This window comes from Brachyhypopomus gauderio, chromosome 6 (assembly GCF_052324685.1).
Source record: "Brachyhypopomus gauderio isolate BG-103 chromosome 6, BGAUD_0.2, whole genome shotgun sequence".
Classification (NCBI taxonomy): Eukaryota; Metazoa; Chordata; class Actinopteri; order Gymnotiformes; family Hypopomidae; genus Brachyhypopomus; species Brachyhypopomus gauderio.
Window position 1 is genome coordinate 30,082,245 of NC_135216.1, and position 22,051 is coordinate 30,104,295.

General features: G+C 42.9%; 1 protein-coding gene across 1 annotated transcript in view; it reads right to left on the reverse strand.

The window, feature by feature from the left end:
• The window catches only part of LOC143517647 (interferon-induced very large GTPase 1-like), a 52,090-nt gene extending 37,522 nt beyond the window's left edge, over positions 1–14,568 (reverse strand). Inside the window, exons 1-3 of the mRNA XM_077010377.1 lie at positions 14,466–14,568; positions 7,283–7,372; positions 6,985–7,019 (exon numbers count right to left, since the gene is read on the reverse strand). Coding sequence (XP_076866492.1) covers position 6,985 — 1 coding nt within the window. The 5' untranslated portion in view covers positions 6,986–7,019; positions 7,283–7,372; positions 14,466–14,568. The remainder of the gene's footprint in view (positions 1–6,984; positions 7,020–7,282; positions 7,373–14,465) is intronic.
• Positions 14,569–22,051: the final 7,483 nt, after the last annotated feature.

Sequence of the window (22,051 nt, forward strand, 5' to 3'; positions counted from 1 at the left end):
ATTAATAAATCATACCCTGTAGTTGCACAATCCAAACGAGCGGAGCTGAACACGCTACAGAATATGCAGCATCTGCCGAGATTATAATGGCTACTAAAAAACTTCAAAAGTATTTTGAAAAAGATAAAGATGAATCAAATAAAGTAAAGTGCAAGTTATGTCATCAACGTCTTTCATTTCGCACAACAACAACCAACATGGCATACCATTTAAAACGCGTAAGGCGAAAAAAAAAACAGTTCAGCCATTTGTTGTTTCAGTCGTGTCATCTCGTCTAGTCGTGGTGCGTCTGGGCAAGTAGGCCTATAAGCATTTTTTGTTGTTGTTTGCTTTTAAACCCCATTACTTGAACCTTTCCTTATATTTTTTTGCTGTTGTGTGGCAATTTTTTAATATTTTCAGGCAGGCATATTTTATTTAAAATACGAAGACATAAATATTTCTGACTCATGAACTGGAATTATTCAAAATGAACTGGTGAATTAGTTTATTTAGGCTCAGATCAGTACTCACCTTTTTCAAAACCAGAACTCTTCCACCCTTTGTTTTCAGTAAAATCATCAATCTTCTCTATTGCGTGTGCTTCAGGTTTGTCATCCTCTTGTGCATCTTCATACAGGCATGAAAATGGGTCAGGGGTTAAAAAGGTGAAAAGACCAGGGGGCGGGGCATGTGACGTCATGGGGATACGGCGACGGGGCGTTGACATGTGACGTCATGGGTATACTACAACGGGTGTGGGGGGGGGGGGGGGGGGGGGTTGGCTGCTGGTGTACGGGGATACAGCGACAGGTGATGTCAAATATTACGGAGCTCGTAAGGCGACGTTAGTATCTCGTTCCCACGCGTTAATAAGTCGTGGCCACGCGTTATTTATTTATTTTTACATGATGTCACCTTACGGGCTCCGTAAAATATAGTAAAATCCATAAAAAAATTATTTTTTTGACTGTCATGTCAATGGATTCAATGTAAACGCAATCCGTAAACGCAAGAAGCCGCTTTCGCCATTCCGGATGGCTCAGTCAAAACCATTACGTCTTAATGAACCAATACATACATCAGCGGCGAAAACTATTGTAAAAATACCAGGTTTACGTGTTTTTATTTTCTAACATGAGCTAAAACACAGGGTAGACTCAAACGACAAGAGTTTACAACTTCATCTTCAACCTTTTCAGCCCTGGTGCGAATGTGATCCTCACACGTCCCTGGATTCACCAGTTACAACTACAGACACACTAGAAAAAAATCTTGTTTCTTATTTTATGTCACCGTTAACTACACGGGGTTGACGCGAACTTAAATAGGTAGATAGATGGGCCTATTATCACAAGAGCTTGTGGTTAGATCTGACAGTGTTCAACACTGTAGCGAACGGCAGTAACTTTGTTTTACCGCAAAATATGAAAACGATTGAAACCATTAATAACCCAATTAAATCCACCCAATTAAAAATGTACGATCTGGTAAATGTAGTGGTAAATGTACGATCTGGTAAATGTAGTGGTAAATGTACGATCTGGTAAATGTAGTGGTAAATGTACGCTCTTCTGACTTGTCCGCGGTGTAGCACTAGGTCCTGCTTCTCGTCCCGCTTAGCAGTAAATGAATAACATGAATGAAGAACGTTGGTAAGATTGAAACGCTATTTGGCCTCTATGAAGGTTCTGGGCGGAAACTGCTGGCCACTGTCATTGAAATAGCCAATTTCGGAAGTGCTGTGTTTGCTAATTAAGTCAATATGATAATTAAAATATAATCTCCCGACCCCCCCTACACGATTCACGTAGGTCACCCTTTTCAACTTCAAAACGACGAATTTCGCCGAAAGGTGACAGATTTTCATGCCTGTTCATAAGTCTCACATATAAAATGAGTTCCTCCATTCTGTCTAACCATGCTGTCAATCTTCTTTAACAGATTTATAACTAGATATATGTTCTTAGTTTTGGTTGATATTAATACGTGTTGCCTCAAATTGCACTCATTAACTATTTTTTGAAACGATTCTCTCTTCTTTTTGGCATACAGTGTAGCTTCCCTGTTTGTAGTGATCACAATGGCATATTTCTGGGCTTGCTCACCGAAGCTGTCCAATATGTGTCTCATTCTGGTGCTGTCCTTTACTGTAAACGTTATAGGTTCTATCACAAATAAAAACGCATGAGGTCCAGGAGACGACAGAGATACACACTCTTCCAATTTATGATCCAGCACATCTTGAGTGAGTTCAGTATCAAAAAAGTTGTACGTGTTGATGAGGGTGATGTATCTCCCCTCCACGTGTCCTCTGACTCTCTCACTGTGATGTTCTACTGAAGGAGGAGGAGTTTCAGTCTTAAACACATCTCTTCCCAGGATGAAGTTTCCAACTCTGTTGGTCTCTAGAACATTCTTCCCCAATAATATGATCGTCAGATCAGACACTGGAAAATGAAGGAACACAGCAAGATACTGTTATGTGTGGTTTTATGTATACTGATTGATCAGGGCCATCAGATATAAACATACATGTCCTTAAATAACTATAGGCTATGTACACACAGTCTTGCATAAAATTGCTTTTATGCTCCAACTCCCACTTCTCTTACTGCAGATGATTTTGTCACCTTCTTTGAAGAGAAGGTCAATACAATTCACAGCACCTTTTCCCTAGTCTCTGTGCCCACTGTGTCCCCTCCTACTCCTCCCTATTCTCTAACCTCCTTCTCTCCTCTCTCAGCTGAGATAGTGCTTCAGCTGCTGACATCCAGCAGTCCCACCATATGCCCTCTGGACCCCATCCCATCCACACTCCTCCAGACAATCTCCCATGAACTCCTCCCTTTCATCTCCACCATCATCAACTACTCCTTATCTTCAGGAATTGTGCCATCATCATTCAAGGCGGCTAGGGTGGTGCCAATCCTAAAGAAACCCAACCTTGACGCCACCAACATCAGCAACTACAGACCGGTATCTCTCCTCTCATTCCTTTCTAAGATCCTTGAACGGGCTGTACACAACCAGCTATCCTCTTTTCTCTCACAGAACCAGCTTCAGGACCCCAACCAATCTGGCTTCAAGCCAGCACATTCTATGGAAACTGCACTCATTGCAGTAACTGAGAAACTCCATGCAGCTAGAGCAACTGGACTATCATCAGTTCTGATTGTGCTTGACCTTTCGGTGGCCTTTGACACAGTCAATCACGAGATTCTCCTGTCCATCCTTTCAGGCCTTGGTATCACTGGCAATGCATGGACGTGGTTTGCATCCTACCTGGAGGGTCGTTCCTACCAAGTAACATGGGGAGGATCAACATCCATGCCATGCAAACTCTCCACCGGTGTTCCACAAGGCTCAGTGCTGGGTCCACTTCTTTTTTCCCTTTATACCCGCTCACTGGGTGAGCCAATTTCTGCACATGGCTTCTCTTATCACAGTTCTTATCACCTTATCACCTTCTTATCACCTTCTGACACACAGGTTTCAGCTCGAATCTCTGCATGTTTAAAAGACATTGCCTCTTGGAAGGCAGCTCACCACCTAAAGCTTAACCCAATGCTGTACATCCCTGCAAGAGCCAGTCCTCATTGTGATCTTTCTATCTCATTCGAGAACACTGTGATCACTCCATCCATGGAAGCGTGTAGCCTTGGTGTAGTTGTCGACAATCAACTCTCCTTCACGGCCCACGTTGCTAACACAACACGATCATGCAGATTCGCCCTTCACAACATTCGGAAGATTCGGCCATTTCTCTCTAGGGAGGCCACTCAGGTCCTTGTCCAGTCCCTTGTCATCTCAAGACTGGACTACTGCAACTCCCTCCTGGTTGGTCTTCCTATGCACGCCATCAAACCCCTGCAACTGATCCAGATCGGCTGGTCTTCAACCTTCCCAAGTTCAGCCATGTCACTCCCTGCTGTGCTTCCTCCACTGGCTTCCGGTAGCTGCCCGCATCAAATATAAAACCCTGGTGCTGGCGTACAAAGCAAAGAATGGTCCAGCTCCTCCTTACTTGATGGCCATGTTAAAACCCAGAAGCATACCTCGATCCCTCCGCGCCTCAAGTATGACTCGTCTTGACCCTCCATCATCCAGGACACATGGGAGACAAGCATCTAGACTTTTCTCTGTCCTGGCTCCAAGGTGGTGGAATGAACTTCCCTTGTGTGTCTGAACATCAGAATCACTTGCTCTTGCACTTGCAGAGTCACAGATGCTGACTGAAGACCCACCTCTTTCAAGGGCACTTTACATAATTATGCTTCGTCTATTGTGCTTTATCGTCTCTTTCCTCAGGTATTTGTTACAGGTATTGCTTACTGTCTTTTTCTCAGGTATTGTGCATAATTGGTTTATAGGAATTGCTTACTGTCTTTTTCCTCAGGTGATATGTATATTCAGGTATAATTGTTAGGTATCATATGACTTTCGTCTAGTGGTTTTTCCAGCTTAGAGTACCTTGTGTATATATTCTACCTTGGAGATTCCAAGCAACTACGTAGCACTTTTGTAAGTCGCTCTGGATAAGAGCGTCTGCTAAATGCCATAAATGTAAATGTAAATATACAGTTTGCCTTGGGCTAAATGCAGTAGGGATAGATGACAATTAATTTAATTGTATTCAGTTTGCAAGTCAAGCACTTTTGATTCACTCTAAGAGTATGATTTATTCTGAGATAAAGTTACAATCTGCCTTTACAATGTCATGGTACAGCCCCTGACTGTGTGTATGTGTAGTCTGCAGCTGGCTACATCCATACACGTACTGGTGTATTCAAATTTTGATTCAAATATTCAAATATCATGAAAATGTTTTTTCAGTAATTACATTTAAAATGTGATACTTGTAAATTATACTCATTCATTACACACAGACTGATTTCAAGTGTGTATTTCCTTTAATTTGATGATTATAACTGACAACTAATGAAAACCCTAAATTCAGTGTCTCAAAATAAGAATACTTAAGACCAGTACAAAAAATGAACTTTAAAAAAATGCTGGACAACTGAAAAGTATGAACATTTACAGCACTTAATACTTAGTTGGGGCTCCTTTTGCCTGAACAACTGCAGCAATGTGGCAGCCTGTGGCACTGCTCAGGTGTTATGAGAGTCCATCAGCCTGTGGCACTGCTCAGGTGTTATGAGAGTCCATCAGCCTGTGGCACTGCTCAGGTGTTATGAGAGTCCATCAGCCTGTGGCACTGCTCAGGTGTTATGAGAGTCCATCAGTCTGTGGCACTGCTTAGGTGTTATGAGAGTCCATCAGCCTGTGGCACTGCTCAGGCAGCCCCGTCGACAGGGGGGGACAACCGGGTCTGTTGTCCCGGGCCCTAGGGCCAGGGGGGCCCATCAAAGAGCCCAGCAATTTATTTTTTATTTAAAGTCTATAATTTTTAAATAATCTTGAAATCTTTCATTAATATAAAATTATGTACTCATAATAAGCTCAATGGCTCAAATATATGTTTTTTACCTATCTGCATATTTTCCATTAAGTGCATACACCCCCGCCTCCCACTGGAAAATGGTTTGATCCAGCACCGACTGTAGCCGGCCGGTATATGCCCAACAGCGGGAAATACAGTGGTGGATAGTTAAAGTAAATACAGAAATCTGGAGCGCAGAAAAGAAAGGAAAAACATTTACCTGACGAATTTTAAAGTTGCATTGTGTTCCAGGTTTGAAAAGTGCTGGAATTTAGGGTAAAGTACTTGAAAATGCTTGAAATTGTAACTACTTCGTTTCACAACAAATAGCTGTCTGACTGAACAGTTCTCGTGAAGACGTTAAGATTGGGCGTTTTGAAAATAAACAACCATTAAATAATGTGATAAAAAGCGAATTATTTCGAATCATTTCGAGTATATGTATAAATATTTAACTTAATTAAGTTTAACGTGCTGGAAAATATTGAAATGGACCTTTAAAGTGACGTACACGTGCTTTAATTCCACCTTATAAAGGTGTATGAACCCTACAAACGTGACTTTGTTCATTGCGCTGAAGCGCGGTGCGCGCGAAGTTACAAAATTCGAGAGGTGCACGACCTTGCGAACCGACAGCGCGTGAGGCCCTCGCGCATGGGCGGAGCCACTGCGATTACGTCATTTTCGCGCGAACCCTCGTGCCGCTGGCGCTGGGGGGGGGGGGGTCACATGAATCTTTCATGTCCCGGGCCCCAGCAAGACTGTCAACGGGCCTGTGCTCAGGTGTTATGAGAGTCCATCAGTCTGTGGCACTGATCAGGTGTTATGAGAGTCCATCAGCCTGTGGCACTGCTCAGGTATTATGACAGTCCATCAGTCTGTGGCACTGATCAGGTGTTATGAGAGTCCAGGCTGCTCTGATAGTGGCCTTCAGCTCTTCTGCATCATTGGGTCTGGCGTACTGCATCTTCTTCTTCACAATACACCAAAGATGTTCTATGAGGTTAAGGTCAGGTGAGTTTGGTGGCCAATTAAGAACAAGGATACCATGGTACTTAAACCAGGTACTGGTAGCTTTGGCACAGTGTGTAGGTGCCAAGTCATGTTGGAAAATGAAATCTGCATCTCCATAAAGTTGGTCAGCAGCTGGAAGCATGAAGTGCTCTAAATCTTGGTCCCAGTCAGGGCACTGATCTTATGCTTCCTCACTCAAGGGTATTAGCCATAACCTTAGTGAGAACAGGGCACACCTTTTCAAGTCCTCTTGTATTTTCTTAAAAAAACACAAATCTAGGATAATCTAGGATAATAAGCAAGAAGTGCACCAACGGAAAAAACCTGTGACAAATGCAAAAGATGAAACAATAACCAGCAGTCAACTGCTACAATAACATATAGACAAACAACCCTGAGGTGGTAAACTCCCTAATGGGCCACACCCACCTGAGGGCAGAACACAGCACAACAACAGGACAAACATGAATTAGTGCCACCAGCTGGGCACCAGCACGGCCAGCTCCTTACCGTGACACTCGACTCTTCCTGAAATCATCACTTACTTTCTGTGTGTAGATCCTCTTGACTCCAGGTTTATCTATTTGTATGAGGTAAAATAATAAATTGTAACAAATAATTATTCATTTATTAAACGAAAATGATTTTTTAGTACCACAATAAATAATTTATGCTTTCAAAGTCTTTTCTTGGGACATGAAGCATCAGCCACTAATACTGCTGCTCAGAGACGGCCAGTGAAAGACGTCTGTGCACAAGGTTTGATTAATTTCTCTGCATATGACAGAAAGATTACAAACCCAAACTTGAATAAGAAAACTAATTTGTTAAGCAGTAGTTCACCTTAAGTAGCCACCGACACACCTGGTGGCTTCAGTTATGTTGAAGAGACATACATCTGGATTTGCAGTAACAGTTCTCCAGGGACAACAGCTAAAAGCAATGTGAACATATGTAAAGAGTTATTTATTATAACATTTACTATGTAGATATTGATTATAAAAAGAATCCACAGATCTCAAACACTTTACCAAATTGCTGGACTGTAGAGAGAGCACAAGTTCCCTTAATGTGTGCCAGAATTTAATATCTACAAGTTAAAAAAAATACATCTGCTATCATATCTTTTGCTATTTAAATATTAATTTGTAGACTTGAATTCCTTCAATACAGCCAAAATCTGTGCTTGAAGGTAGAGACAGCAACAATGCTAATTTTATGTGATGAATTTCTTATCCACTTCCACAGGTATCTGTATATGCAATGAATGTCAAGGGAGACAACACACAGCTTTGGGGTTGTAACGGTCCGCGCGTAGGAGGAAGGTGTGATAGGCCTTGTTATGAACAGGGTTAATCTTGTGTGCGAACACAGATTCAATTAATGTAAACAGGAAGGTAACTTTAGTAACAAAACGAAGACATAAATACTCGATATAGAGAGGGACACATGATGACAGTGCAGCAGTATAATACTACTCGTCCACAAAGACGATGACCAAAGAGGGGATAATCGAGAGGTTTCTAGACTAATGACCATATAAAGGGAACAGGAGCAGATACCAACAGGAAGGAACAAACGTTGGAACATGAACAGAGAATCTAAACTGACCAAACATAAACCACAGAGAAATACACCAACAGTAATGAATACAAACTAGGCATATAAACTCAGCAACCATAAACCAAGAAACCGCAATGAAACCTAATGAGCTTTACCAGATATGAGAACGACAACACAAATCATGAGTGCAAGATAACAAACCAGAACTAAAGCATCAGAACCAAATGAAGAAGCAACATGTACCGACACTGATCCACCATGGAGTGCTGGAAGGACAGAGAATAAATGACAAACTGAATGAACACAGAAACATGGCACAGCTGGAAATTATAACCATGGAGTGAACAAACCAAGAAAAACCGAGGCAATGAAAAAGGCAGGGCTAGGAGAAAAAAGCTAAACAGACAGCTGAGGAGGGAGCCAGACGTAACAGGGGTGAGCACCTGGGGAATAATGAGAAGATAAATGTAGTGAGGGTAGGGTAAGGAAAATTTGTAAATTTTTCCCCTCACACGATATTTCATTAGGATGTGGTGGTCTCCCTTTTTTCCAGTGTTGATGTGCTATAACACAAGCAACACATGAAACCAGATGTAATGGAATAATTAAACGGAGAGAGATCCTTGTGCAGAAGCACAAGGCTTTTATTTTGAAAGATTGAGGAATGAGGGTTAGCTCGTGGAGCTACATAGAAGTAGTCAATCCGGTCCGAGGTTGTAACGTGATGGCAGAGTCCGCAAGGTACCTCAGAGCTAGGCAGTAGACGTGGTCTAGGGAACAGGCAGAGGTCGGTACACAGGAGAATCAACAGGCAGAGTTGACGCTCTGTACGCAACATCATTGGCAATACTTCACAACTAGTAAATGAAGCGCAGGTGTATAAGAATAGCTGGGAAGTGGGTGTGGCAAGGAGCAACAGGTGAGACTGATTAGGCTATCAGGTGTTACTCTTGTCAGTACTCCCCCTCAACGGAGCGTCTCTAGACACTCCACTACGTGAAGCAGGTCGGCCATGGCCACGGGGGGCTGGGAAGTGGGGATGCGCAGCATGAAATTCCGCTATGAGAGGGGGACAGAGGATGTTTCGTGCCAATACCCAGGCTCTGTCCTCCAGCCCAAAGCCCTCCCAATCGATGAGGTATTGGAGACCACCGCGTCGGTGCCGGGATTCCAGTAGCTCCCGCACGATGTACGCCGTTTGACCATCGATGTCAAATGGCTCCGGGGGACGGTTCTGTGCGAAGGGGACTGACAAAGGACTAAAATAGACAGGTTTAAGATGTGAAGATGTGAAAAACAGGGTTGATATGGTACTGTCGGGGCAATAGAAGTATATAGGTTACAGTGTTGACTCTTTTGAGAACCTTGAATGGTCCAGTGTACCGAGTGCTGAGCTTGCGGCAGGGTAAACGTAGATTGAGATTCCTCGTGAAATCCCAGGGTGACCTGTCCCCACAGTGTCATGGGCTAATTGAAGAATACGCCCCCTTATAAAAACCAAGACATACTGTTTCCCCTCGGGACAGTCCTCAGGACCTGGATCATTACGTAGCTCCCACCGGATCCCATAGCTCCCATCCTGTACAGTCATGGCCAAAACTTTTGAGAATGATACAAATATTAATTTTTACAAAGTCTACTGCTTCAGATTTTACAATGGCAATTTGCATATACAAATAATGGCAATTTGCTTTATAACAATTTGCAGAATGTTATAAAGAGTGATCAGCTTAACAGCAATTAATTGCAAAGTCAATATTTGCCTAGAAAATGAACTTTATCCCCCAAAACACATTTCAACTTCATTGCAGCCCTGCCTTAAAAGGACCAGCTAACATCGTTTCAGTGATTGCTCCATTAACACAGGTGTGGGTGTTGATGAGGACAGGACTGGAGATCAATGTGTCATGATTAAGTAAGAATGACACCACTGGACACTTTAAAAGGAGGCTGGTGCTTGGCATCATTGTTTCTCTTCTGTTAACCATGGTTATCTCTAAAGAAACATGTGTAGTCATCATTGCGCTGCACAAAAATGGCCTAACAGGGAAGAGTATCGCAGCTAGAAAGATTGCACCTCACTCAACAATCTATCGCATCATCAAGAACTTCAAGGAGAGGTTCCATTGTTGCCAAAAAAGCTCCAGGGCACCCAAGAAAGACCAGCAAGTGCCAGGACCATCTCAGAAAAGTGTTTCAGCTGTGGGATCGGGCAACCAGCAGTGCAGAGCTTGCTCAGGAATGGCAGCAGGCAGGTGTGAGTGCATCTGCACGCACTGCAAGGCGGAGACTCTTACAGCAAGGCCTGGTCTCAAGGAGGGCAGCAAAGAAGCCACTTCTCTCCAGAAAAAAACATCAGGGACAGACTGATATTCTGCAAAAGGTACAGGGAGTGGACTGCTGAGGACTGGGCTAAAGTCATTTTCTCTGATGAATCCCCTTTCCGATTGTTTGGGACATCTGGAAAACAGCTTGTTTGGAGAAGACGAGGTGAGCGCTACCACCAGTCTTGTCTCATGCCAACTGTAAAGCATCCTGAACCCATTCATGTGTGGAGTTGCTTCTCAGCCAAGGGAATCGGCTCTCTCACAGTCTTGCCTAAAAACACAGCCATGAATAAAGAATCGTACCAGAATGTCCTCCGAGAACAACTTCTCCCAACCATCCAAGAGCAGTTCAACATCAACAATGCCTTTTCCAGCATTATGGAGTACCTTGCCATAAAGCAAAGGTGATAACTAAATGGCTCAGGGAACCAAACATAGAGATTTTGGGTCCATGGCCTGGAAACCCCCCAGATCTTAATCCCATTGAGAACTTGTGGTCAATCAAGAGACGGGTGGACAAACAAAAACCTACACATTCTGACAAAATGCAAGCATTGATTGTACAAGAATGGACTGCTATCAGTCAGGATTTGGTCCAGAAGTTGATTGAGAGCATGCCACGGAGAATTGCAGAGGTCCTGAAGAAGAAGGGTCAACACTGCAAATATTGACTTGCTGCATTAACTCATTCTAACTGTCAATAAAAGCTTTTGTTACTCATAATATGATTGCAATTATATTTCTGTATGTGATAAAAAACATCTGACAAACACACATAAATACCAGAGGGCAGCAGATCGTGTGAAAATATATTTGTGTCATTCTCAAAACCTTTGGCCATGACTGTATATCCCATCGGATGAGATCAAGGAACCACGAGTCTTTTAAGATGTGTGCAGGTACACCATCACTAGGTGTCCTTTTGTAGATTCGAGATAGGGCATCCGCCTTAGTATTTTTGGAACCTGGTCAGTAACATACTGAAAACTTGAAGCGAGAGAAGAACAACGCCCACCTTGACTCTTGTGGATTTAATCATCTGGCAGATTTTATATACTCTAGGTTTTTGTGGTCTGTGTATACGAAGGGCTGCTCCGCGCCCTCCAGCCAGTGACGCCATTGTACCAGTGCGAGCTTCATAGCTAAGAGTTCATGATCTCCCATGTCATAGTTTATCTCCGCTGGCCTGAGTTGCCTTGAGAAATAAGCACAGGGAAACAATTTAGGAGGATTCCCCTGCCTTTGTGAGAGTACAGCGCCCACGCCAACATCAGACGCGTCAACCTCTACTATAAAAGGGAGCTTGGAATCTGGGAGGTGCAAGATGGGGTCACTGGTAAACGTACTCTTTAAAGCGTTAAAAGCTTGGTCCTCCTTGGAGGTCCATCAGAAGTGGCATTTCTTTCTCCCTTTCAGGAGGTCGGTAAGGGGTGCCGCCACAGAACTGAAACCGCTAATGAACCTATGGTAAAAGTTTGCAAACACCCAAAAATGTTGTAGGCCCTTCACAGAATGGGGCACAGGTCAGCTTGTCACGGCTTCCACTTTTCCAGCATCCATACTAATATGACCTGGGGATAGGGTGCAGCCAGAGAAGGAAACAGTCAAGGATCGCATTTCTCAGCCTTCACATACAGATTATTCTCCCGTAAGCGCCGTAATACTGCGGCGACATGCCGAACGTGTTCTGTGACAGAAGGAGATCAGGATGTCATCAATATAGATGAAAACAAACAATCATGTCCCGGAAGATCTCATCCATAAAAGCCTGAAACACGGACGGACTGTTCGATAACCCATACGGCATAACCAGGTACTCATAGTGGACACGGGCCATCAAGAATGCCGTCTTCCACTCGTCACCATGCAAATCAAGTTATAAGCACTTCTCAGGTCTAGTTTCATGAAAACAGTAGCACCCAATAAGCACTCTTGCGAGGCTAAGATGAAAGGAAGGGGTATGCGTACTCGGGGAGAGGATACCTGGTAGAACTGCCTCATTTCAGAGCGGAATAGGCCAACTCGGAGGATCAAGGGTTTGGTGTGTACGTTTACTTCATCCTCCGAGTTTATTCTGAGAGGGAGGTACACTGATTCTGTGGGAATGTGGAGTGAGCTAGCCAAATCAGTGTCCAAGAAGTCACCCCTGCACCAGAGTCCACTAACGCTGAGTAGTTGTGAGTGACGCCACCCCAGGTGAGTTGCACTGGTAGGTTTAGTTGAGCCTTGCCACTAACAGAAGGTAAAGGGAGGAGATCTGCCTCTGGACGGGATGGTTGAGCAGGACATCTATCCCAGAAGTGACCCTCTTCACATCAGTAGATGCACAAACCCTCCCCCTCCCCAATACAATGAGCTCTCTCTCATGGCGTATGGGGAGACTGCCCCAACTGCATCTGCTCTGAAACGTCCCGAGATGTCTCTCCCAGGGAACAGGATGACAGAACATGGTGAGCTGACATGTGAGATCTTCCTGGTCCAGGACGGTGAGTCGCACTTTATCCACATTGACTGTGGCTTGAATAAAGTTTGTAAGTGACAAAGTCTCACTGGAACTGCTACGGGATGCTTGAAGGCAATGTGGCTGCCACAATGGGTGTGGGAACTGTGGCATTTCGATTCTGTGTGGTGGCGGTGGCTTGATGGAATGCCTCAGAGAGGGCCATGATGGTAACTTCCTGGTTACGAGCTGTCTATGTGAGTTGTCTGATACTTTCATTCATCGCAGCGATGGTAGCCTCCTGATGTGCCAGATGGGCTTGGGCATCTGCAGGATCCATGTTAAAGGTGAAGTATTCTGTAACGGAATAATGAAATGGAGAGGGGTCCTTGTGCAGAAGCCCAATGCTTTTATTTTGAAAGATCGATACAACGGTGATGCACGAGTTGGAGATGGAGGAAGGAGGGTTAGCTTGTGCAGCTACATAGTCAATCTGGTCCAAGGTTGTAACGTGATGGCAGAGTCCGCGAGGTACCTGAGGGCTAGGCAGGAAACATGGTATAGGGAACAGGCAGAGGTCGGTACACAGGAGAATCAACAGGCAGAGATAACGCTCGGTACGCAAAATCGTTGGCAATACTTCGCAACTAGGAAGTGAAGCGTAGGTGTATAAGAATAGCTGGGAAGTGGGTGTGTCAAGGAGGAACAGGTGAGACTGATTATGATATCAGGTGTTACTCTTGAAACCAGAAATGCACACACAAATCAAACATGACTGAAAGGAATGTGTTCATAGCATGTACACATGTTCAACAGGTCTTTCCCCAAACATCAGTCACTGGTGTGTTGGGTGTTACTGACTGCTGCATTCAGACCAATCTCTCAGTGCTGATGCAATCTCTCAGTGCTGATGCAAGCATGACTGTCAGGTCTGAGGCCTCTTCCCCGTTTCACTACCACCAGAGGTCACTATCGCCGGCATTCTAGACACTACCCTTTCCAGCTAGTATCTATGTAATTAATTCCCATATATAACCAGCCAGTTGCAACAGGACACTGCAAATTATTGGCTAATTGTTACGAGAACATGACAAGTGTATATTGCTGACACTCCTCCTTGCTTGTGTACTGACTAATCTCTTTGTGGATTTTGTCTCTGTCTAGTCCTTGTTTGTACATCTGCCTGATTTTATTTCAGTGCCTCTCTGTTAATGACCACAGACTGTTGTGGTATTCTGCCTCCTCTCTTGTCCTCTGTACAGCTGGCCTGTCTTATCAGATTACTCTCTCAGCTTTGATTTACAGAAAAAGGAAGCAAAAATATTTTTGCTTTTACAGCGACACTACATCTATGTAAATTGTACATGTTCAATTGCTCTCATAACTTCCTATTTATAAAGTTTAATATCAAGGGTGTCAGTCAAATCTTTACACTTCCCATGAAGATAAAGGAACCAACAGCCTGAAGACATTGAGTTTCAGCAGCACTACACACGTACTACACTCCAAATTTCTTCACTCTGTGTTGATGAATTCTGCTGTCCAACAAATAGGCTATAGCTTGTGAATCTATAATATGCTGCAATATAGTAGATATACCCAATTAACCATCCAGTGAGAGAAAGCAGAAGAGTATTAAATTACCATTGAGTGTAGAACTAGATCATTATACCAGTCTGTTGGGCAAGTGTCTTACCTGATCCGAGGTCAGTGGATGTCGGATTATCTGTTCTCTCAGTGACTGCTGTGCAACACTGTGCTGCCAATTGATTCCTTTAGTTGAGCAGGTTTAAGAACAATAGTTTCAGAAGGGTGGAGCATCTGTAATTATGAGATGGAGCCTGTGCTTATTTCTGCAGTGATTGATGTGAATGTTGTCTGGTCTCTTTATCTCCTGGTTGTGACCACAAGAGGGAAAAGTGCAGACATGCTTTCAACACAGAAAAAAACATTGAAAAAATAAAGTGGAACACTCTGGAATATCTCCAGCCTCTTACTGCATTAAGAGAAATGCAAGTTTAGACTTTCCCAATGACATTCAGGGAAAACCATGAATAACATTTAAGGGTTGCATTACTTTACAGAATTGGAAATGTACACATTTAGATAAGCGTGCTATGGGAAAGTGTTTATAGCACGTATATATGTTCAATATCCCTCATACAATATCCCTCATCTTTGCCCACATGGGTGTAACTGCTGTGATGAGTATTATTGACATTTCTCAATCATTACCCATTATACTGGTGACTTACAGAAAGTCACATGGTTACACATGACATTCCACCTTACAGAAAGTCACATGTTTACACCTGACATTCCACCTTACAGAAAATCATGTTTATACCTGACATTCCCCCTTGCAGTTCCTGTTTCACCCCGGGCCCCCACCTGTCTGTCTATTCCACCTTTGTTTTATTTCCATGGTGTTCCATCAGTCTAGTCCAGGGGTCGGCAACCATTGGCACGCCGAGGCATAATCACTGGCACGCGACACGCTGGACCAGCATCAGCAAAAAATATGAATAATAAAAAATCTCAGACAGAGAACACGATCCTCCAATCGAAATCGCTCCTCAACGCTCTGCACTTAGCGCTGCGTGTGACATAGGTGTTTATACTTAGCGATCGATTGCGATATAATACTTAATTTGTGTCTATTTACACCTCCCCTCCTCTAACAATTTACTCTCGCCACACCCCCCTTCAACAATTTAAACTCGCTACACCCCCCGGCTCCAATTTTATTTGTTGATAGTGACACTCATTGACTAGACATGTTAAAGTTGGCACTCCATGTCTCAAAGGTTGCCGACCCCTGCTCTAGTCACACCCTTGGTTATTGGTTTCAGCTGTCCGTCATTTAGTTTAGTATATAGTCCCTGGCTCCGTTGGAAATGCCGTACTTAAGCAGTATGAACTAGATTTCAATGCAGTACATCCTGCTCAACCGTTAAAGCAGTATGTTCTTTCAGTAGACGGCGTCGAGAAGTAGCAGACTTACAATAACTATTAACCTTAATTTAGCCTTAATAATCCCAAAGCCAGATGTATGTGAGACAAAGCAGCCTGTTGCAGGTGAAAATGATTCCCCATCAGCATTACTTCCAACTAAACAGGTTGGTTTCACAAAAGTGTGGTTGACTTGGAGTTACATTGTGATGTTTGAGTGTTCCCTTATATATATATATATATATATATATATATATATATATATATATATATATATATATATATATATATTGCAGTGTGATCATTTGATGCAAAAGAGAAACACATCAGAGTTCAGTTTTTTTTCTATTTGAAACATTTATTAAAGCTTACAAAGAACTTTGGAGAGCAGCAAAAGTATCTGTAGCATACCAAATGCTGTGCTGACTAAACTAGGTTCTCACAGAGTCTTTTGTCTCCGTGAGAGTCGCCCCCACCCTTGTTACTCACACCTGCTACCTTATCAGAAAGAGAGTGTGTGCTCTGCTAGAGACGCTATGCACTAGCTCAACTATTTTCTTGTAATTAAATATATATATACACTACTGTTCAAAAGTTTGGGGTCACTTAGAAATGTTCTTATTTTTGAAAGAAAAGCAGTTTTTTTTTCAATTTAGCTAACAATAAATGCATCAAAAACACACTCTATACATTATTAATGTGGTAAATGACTATTCTAGCTGTAAACATCTGGCTTTTAATGCAATATCTACATAGATGTATGGAGACCCATTTCCAACAACCATCACTCCAGTGTTCTAATGGTACATTGTGTTTGCTAACTGTGTAAGGAGGCTATTGAATATTTAGAAAACCCTTGAAAACCCTTGTGCAAGTAGGTTAGCACAGCTGAAAACAGTTTTGCTGATTAAAGAAGCTATAAAACTGACCTTCCTTTAAGCTAGTTGAGAATCTGGAGCATTACAATTGTTGGTTCGATTAAACTCACAAAATGGCCAGAAAAAAACAACTTTCAATTGAAACTTGACAGTCTATTCTTGTTCTGAGAAATGAAGGCTATTCCATGCGAGACATTGCCAAGAAACTGAAGATTTCCTACAAAGGTGTGTACTACTCCCTTCAGAGGAGAGCACAGACAGGCTCTAACCAGAGTAGAAGGAGAAGTGGAAGGCCCCGCTGCACAACTGAGCAAGAAGACAAGTACATTAGAGTCTCAAGTTTGAGAAATCGACGCCTCACAGGTCCTCAACTGGCAGCTTCATTAAATAGTACCCACAAAACGCCAGTGACAACGTCTACAGTGAAGAGGTGACTCTGGGATGCTGGCCTTCAAGGCAGAGTGGCAAAGAAAAAGCCATATCTGGCTAATAAAAGAAAAAGATTAATATGGGCAAAAGAACACAGACATTGGACAGAGGAAGATTGGAAAAAAGTGTTATGGACAGATGAATCAAAGTTTGAGGTGTTTGGATCACACAGACAATCATTTGTGAGACGCAGAACAACTGAAAAGATGCTGGAAGAGTGCCTAACACCATCTGTCAAACATGATGGAGGTAATGTGATGGTCTGGGGTTGCTTTGGTGCTGGTAAAGTGGGAGATTTGAACAAAGGTAAAAGGGATTTTGAATAAGGAAGGCTATCACTCCATTTTGCAACACCATGCCATACCCTGTGGACAGCGCTTGATTGGAGCCAATTTCATCCTGCAACAGGACAATGACCAAAAGCACACCTCCAAATTATGCACAAACTATTTAGAGAAGAAGCAGGCAGCTGGTGTTTTATTGGTCATGGAGTGGCCAGTGCAGTCACCAGATCTCAACCCAATTGAGCTGTTGTGGGAGCAGCTTGACCGTATGGTATGAAAAATGTGCCCATCACATTTTCTTCTGGAAGCATGGGGTGAAATTTCTCCAGATTCTCCAGTGCAACTATTTCGAACTGTTTTCGTACATTCAACAAATTCGTTCATTTTAGGTTTCAGATCATCTTTCATTACAGCCTAACATTGTTGACCAAATGTGAAATTAAAATATTTGGTCATCCTTACCCAGCTGGCACACGACCGACCTTCAACGTTGAAATGTGGTTGAAATATGGTTGAAATACTGTCTGTTGTTGTTTCAACGTTGAAACAACGTTTAATGTTAAATGATTGCGCAAACGTTGAACTATTAACGGTGAATCAACGTAATATCTTCAACCTGCCTTTGTATTACCATTTCAAGTAAAAATCTTTGGCAATCTCATCTTTGGCATTGGATGAGGGTTTTGAAAGAGGTATTTATTATTATTATTATTATTAATAATAATAATAATAATAATATAACTTTTTTAATGTATTAATTCGTCCAAAAACGTCATCAAAAACAGGCAGGTATTAACCAGAAAGACAACATCAGGCAATGAAACAGTTTGAAATGTTTCGAGGCAGAACATGAGTCTTGTGTGATCGCTCGAGGGATTCTGGCAGTGTCGTCAGTGATGCTGGCGGAGGCCGTGAAATGTAAAGGTATGTATGTCCTTTTTATTTTTTCTTCTTACATAATATGTGTGGTACTATAGTGTATCTTATATTAATATCAAGGCATTTTTTCTGTTCCAGACCCGGCGACCCTGGCTGCTTGGCGTGGCGTACGTTGGTGTGGCGTACGCTGGGAGAGTTTGGCATTTTTGCTCACTTGGCATCTTTTAAAGTTATTTTACGGTAAGCAAAGTCAAACTTTAGTCAATACCTGAGGAGCATAATATTATTAATTACACATAGTTACTAAACGGGCGACCCCAGTAACGGTAGCTGGTTTGCTTTCCTGGCTAGGTGGAGAAGAAGATGCCTGACTAACTAGCATGAGCAATTAGAAACGAGTGGATGAAAATTCAATATTTTTACAAATTTAGATGTTCGTTCGTTAAAAATTGTTGGCATTGTATACAGGATGTACAGTATTTATGATGTTTGCTTTTCCTCTTTAGACACTGTTCTCAGCACACACAACAGGAGGCAATGGACACGATGGCTAAACACCTAAAGTATGCACTGGAGAGGTTGTGTGGTGGTTCTCGGAGAAGAAATTTACAGAGAGAATAAAAAAATAAAATTGTTCTTTTTTCATTATGGAATACAGCTGTTTTTTTCCTCTCTCCCATGCAATTTTGAGCATCATGAACGTGAGTTTTGTGGCTTATTCAAGGTTGAATGTATGACGTGGAAACGACGTTGGTGTCACAACCCGAGGGAGGAGGCACGACGAGCGATGACGGTGCAACACAGAACGTTCATTGAACAGAACAGACGTGTAAGCTCCGGGCGGAGAGTGAGCACAACACACAGACACTCACACTGGCACGAAACTTTAGACAAAGACGAGCACAAGACACTGTGCGAACGCACATTAAATAGGTGATTAACACAGACCCTCGTGATCTCGAGACAAGGCACAGGTGAGACTACGAACACGCTCACGGAAAACCCACACCCACGGAAGTACATACATGGACATAATGACACGCAGACAACGTAGCGGCACGCCCACAGGGAAGGGTCCGGAGCTGTCACCGTGACAGTTGGCATATCAACGTTGATTCACTTTTCAAAATCGACACCAAATCCAACGTTGATTCAACCATCACATGTGACGTTGATTCAACGTTGAAATGCCTGCTTGTGTTTCTTTTGGACCACTATTCAAACCAATAACTATTCACAGACACGTTGCTGCTATATTTGCAAATGTATCATACTTTTATCACCAATGTCCTAGTTATATTGATCATTAGACAACTTTAGATGTGCAGTGAATTTGCAATTTGAAATTGCATTTGAACATGACAATTTTTCCATGTAAATATTAAGATGAAGTACTGAGGTAAGTATGTTTTATATTGGGGCAAGTAAGAGTTAAGTTCACAACTAGTTGGACAGCATTTCTGTCACGGTGTGAGAGGGCAACGCAAAGACGGTGACAAAGGCTGACAACGGAGGGCAAAACACGAAGGTTGAAATATACACATTAACGAGGGGAAAACAAGATGCAGGTTAAACAGAAGACAGGCCAACGAGGAGGTGTGGGAACACTACAATTAACCACAAACACAACAGCAACATAAACGCACAACAAAGACACATACAGTGGACCGTGCTTGGGTCACATGATGCTTCTTTAAAATTTCATTTGAGGTTTGATTAACATATTATCAACCAGGGCTGGACTGGTAATCTGTAGCGGGTATTTGCCCGGTGGGCCGACAGTCCTCAGGGGATGATAGATTATTCTTCGCGCATAACTTCTGCTGATGGAGAAGATATGCGCAGAGAAATTGAAGAGTCTCAATGTAGATGCTGTAATAATCACAAACATGTTAGCTGCTGTAGTTTCCGCGTCCTCTGTAGGTGAAGACAGCAGCAGCAGACAGGGAGAGCAGCAGCCAGAGATGCAGGCTTGTGAAAGAGAAACCGAGGGACAGATTGAGGGAAAGTGTAATACGTAAGCAGGTAGTAACGTTAGGATAACACAGGGACTTTATTACATGAGAATGATGAGCAATGGCGATTGATTAGTATCAATATTAATTGGTATTTGCATACTTCCCAAAATCGGGCAGCCACGCCCCCTTATTCTGATAAAATGGCAAATGGTCAAGACTGAGAAGTGTTGGATGAGCAGCAAGTGTCCATTTTAGGCTATCATAGCATTTTAGATATTTAGGTTAAAGGTGTATTGAAAGGCTGCACAGTAGTTTGAATTTGTAGACTGTATGCTGTGGTTTAACACTTTACAGTCCTGGTTCAGACAATGGAGTCCAGACAGAAGTTGACATATTCCGTTATGCACTCACTAAACCCATCGATGTACTCTCTGTGCGGCTCACAGAGTGCCGGCCAGTCTGTAGTCTCAAAGCAGTCCTGCAGTACCTCATGAGTCTCCTGTGACCATCTATTCACTGTCCTCGTGGTCACAGGTTGGCTCATAACAACCGGCACATATCAGGGGCTGAGGTGTACCAGGTTGTGGTCAGATCTACCCAGAGGGGGGAGGGGGGAGCAGCTGTATGCATCTTTAACATTGCAGTACAGCAGATCCAGTGTTCGCTCCTCTCTGGTGGGACAGTTCACATACTGAAAAAAGTTTGGTAGTGCCTTCGCCAAAGTTACATGATTAAAATCGCCTTCGAAACATAAAAAAAAAACTATTTACACAACGAAAAAATAAACCAAAACACTCTCTACTAATATGATTTGAGAGGGCACAGCTTCGCAAAGTTACCAACTAAGCATACAAAGTTAAAATAAAGAATAAATAATGAAATCAAGTAAAAGTGGGAAAAAAACTGAGGAGCAACTGTAACGGGCTGCATGCGCACTCGGGCTTGCGCACCCTCCTCACATGGAAGTACGGCATGGAATTGCGTACTATGGTGGCCGGTGCGGGGTGGAACGGCCCAGCCCTGGTGGACGCCTGTATTCACGGGCTCGGAGCTGCAGCCAGAGCTGTCATGTAAGCAGGAGGCAAAGTTGCTGAACAACATTGTTCAAGTAGCCATCACATACGACCGTCTCCTGCAAGAGCGCGAGGCCCTACCACGACACCTGATGAGCCAGGAAGGAAGTGGAGGAGCAGGAATAAGACTGATTCCTCTGAGGATCCAGGAGCATCTCAGCACTGGACGACGGGCCTGTTGACTGGATTAGTCGCGTACCGCACCTCCCGCACACACCTTTACGTGCACCAGCATTCAAGGCATTCAATATATTTCAAAAGGCATTCAATATACATTCAATATATTTCCTAACATGCGCTACGCCAGCACTCAAAAAATGCTGACGAACTAGTTGTGAACTGTGTAGCTGCTCCATACTTGCCTCATGCTTAACAAACATTCTTAACTCAGAACTTCATCTTAATATTTACAAGGAAAAAAATTATGGTCATGTTAGTCATGTTCATTTTAACTCAATTTGCCTTTTGTAAGGGAATTTGTGATTTACTGTCTTTGACCCTCAGTCAGAACACTATTACAGTTCACTCCCTTATCTGTGTATCTGGTCCTCAGTTGAATGAATGAATGAATGAATGTTCAATTCATATAGCGCCTTTCAAGATACCCAAGGTCGCTTTGCAATTTTTAACACAGGTACACTCGTTGTTTTGTCGAAGCAATGCATTTGTTGAGAGGGTTGTTGTAACCCATTTCGGTTACTAGGATCTGACAGACCAAGTTGGGATGACTACTTTAAAACCCGATTGGAGGACTTGGACAAGACTGATTGCTTAGTGGAGGATCTATCTAGCCATATGTCTGTACCAGATTAAAATCGCCCCCAATAAC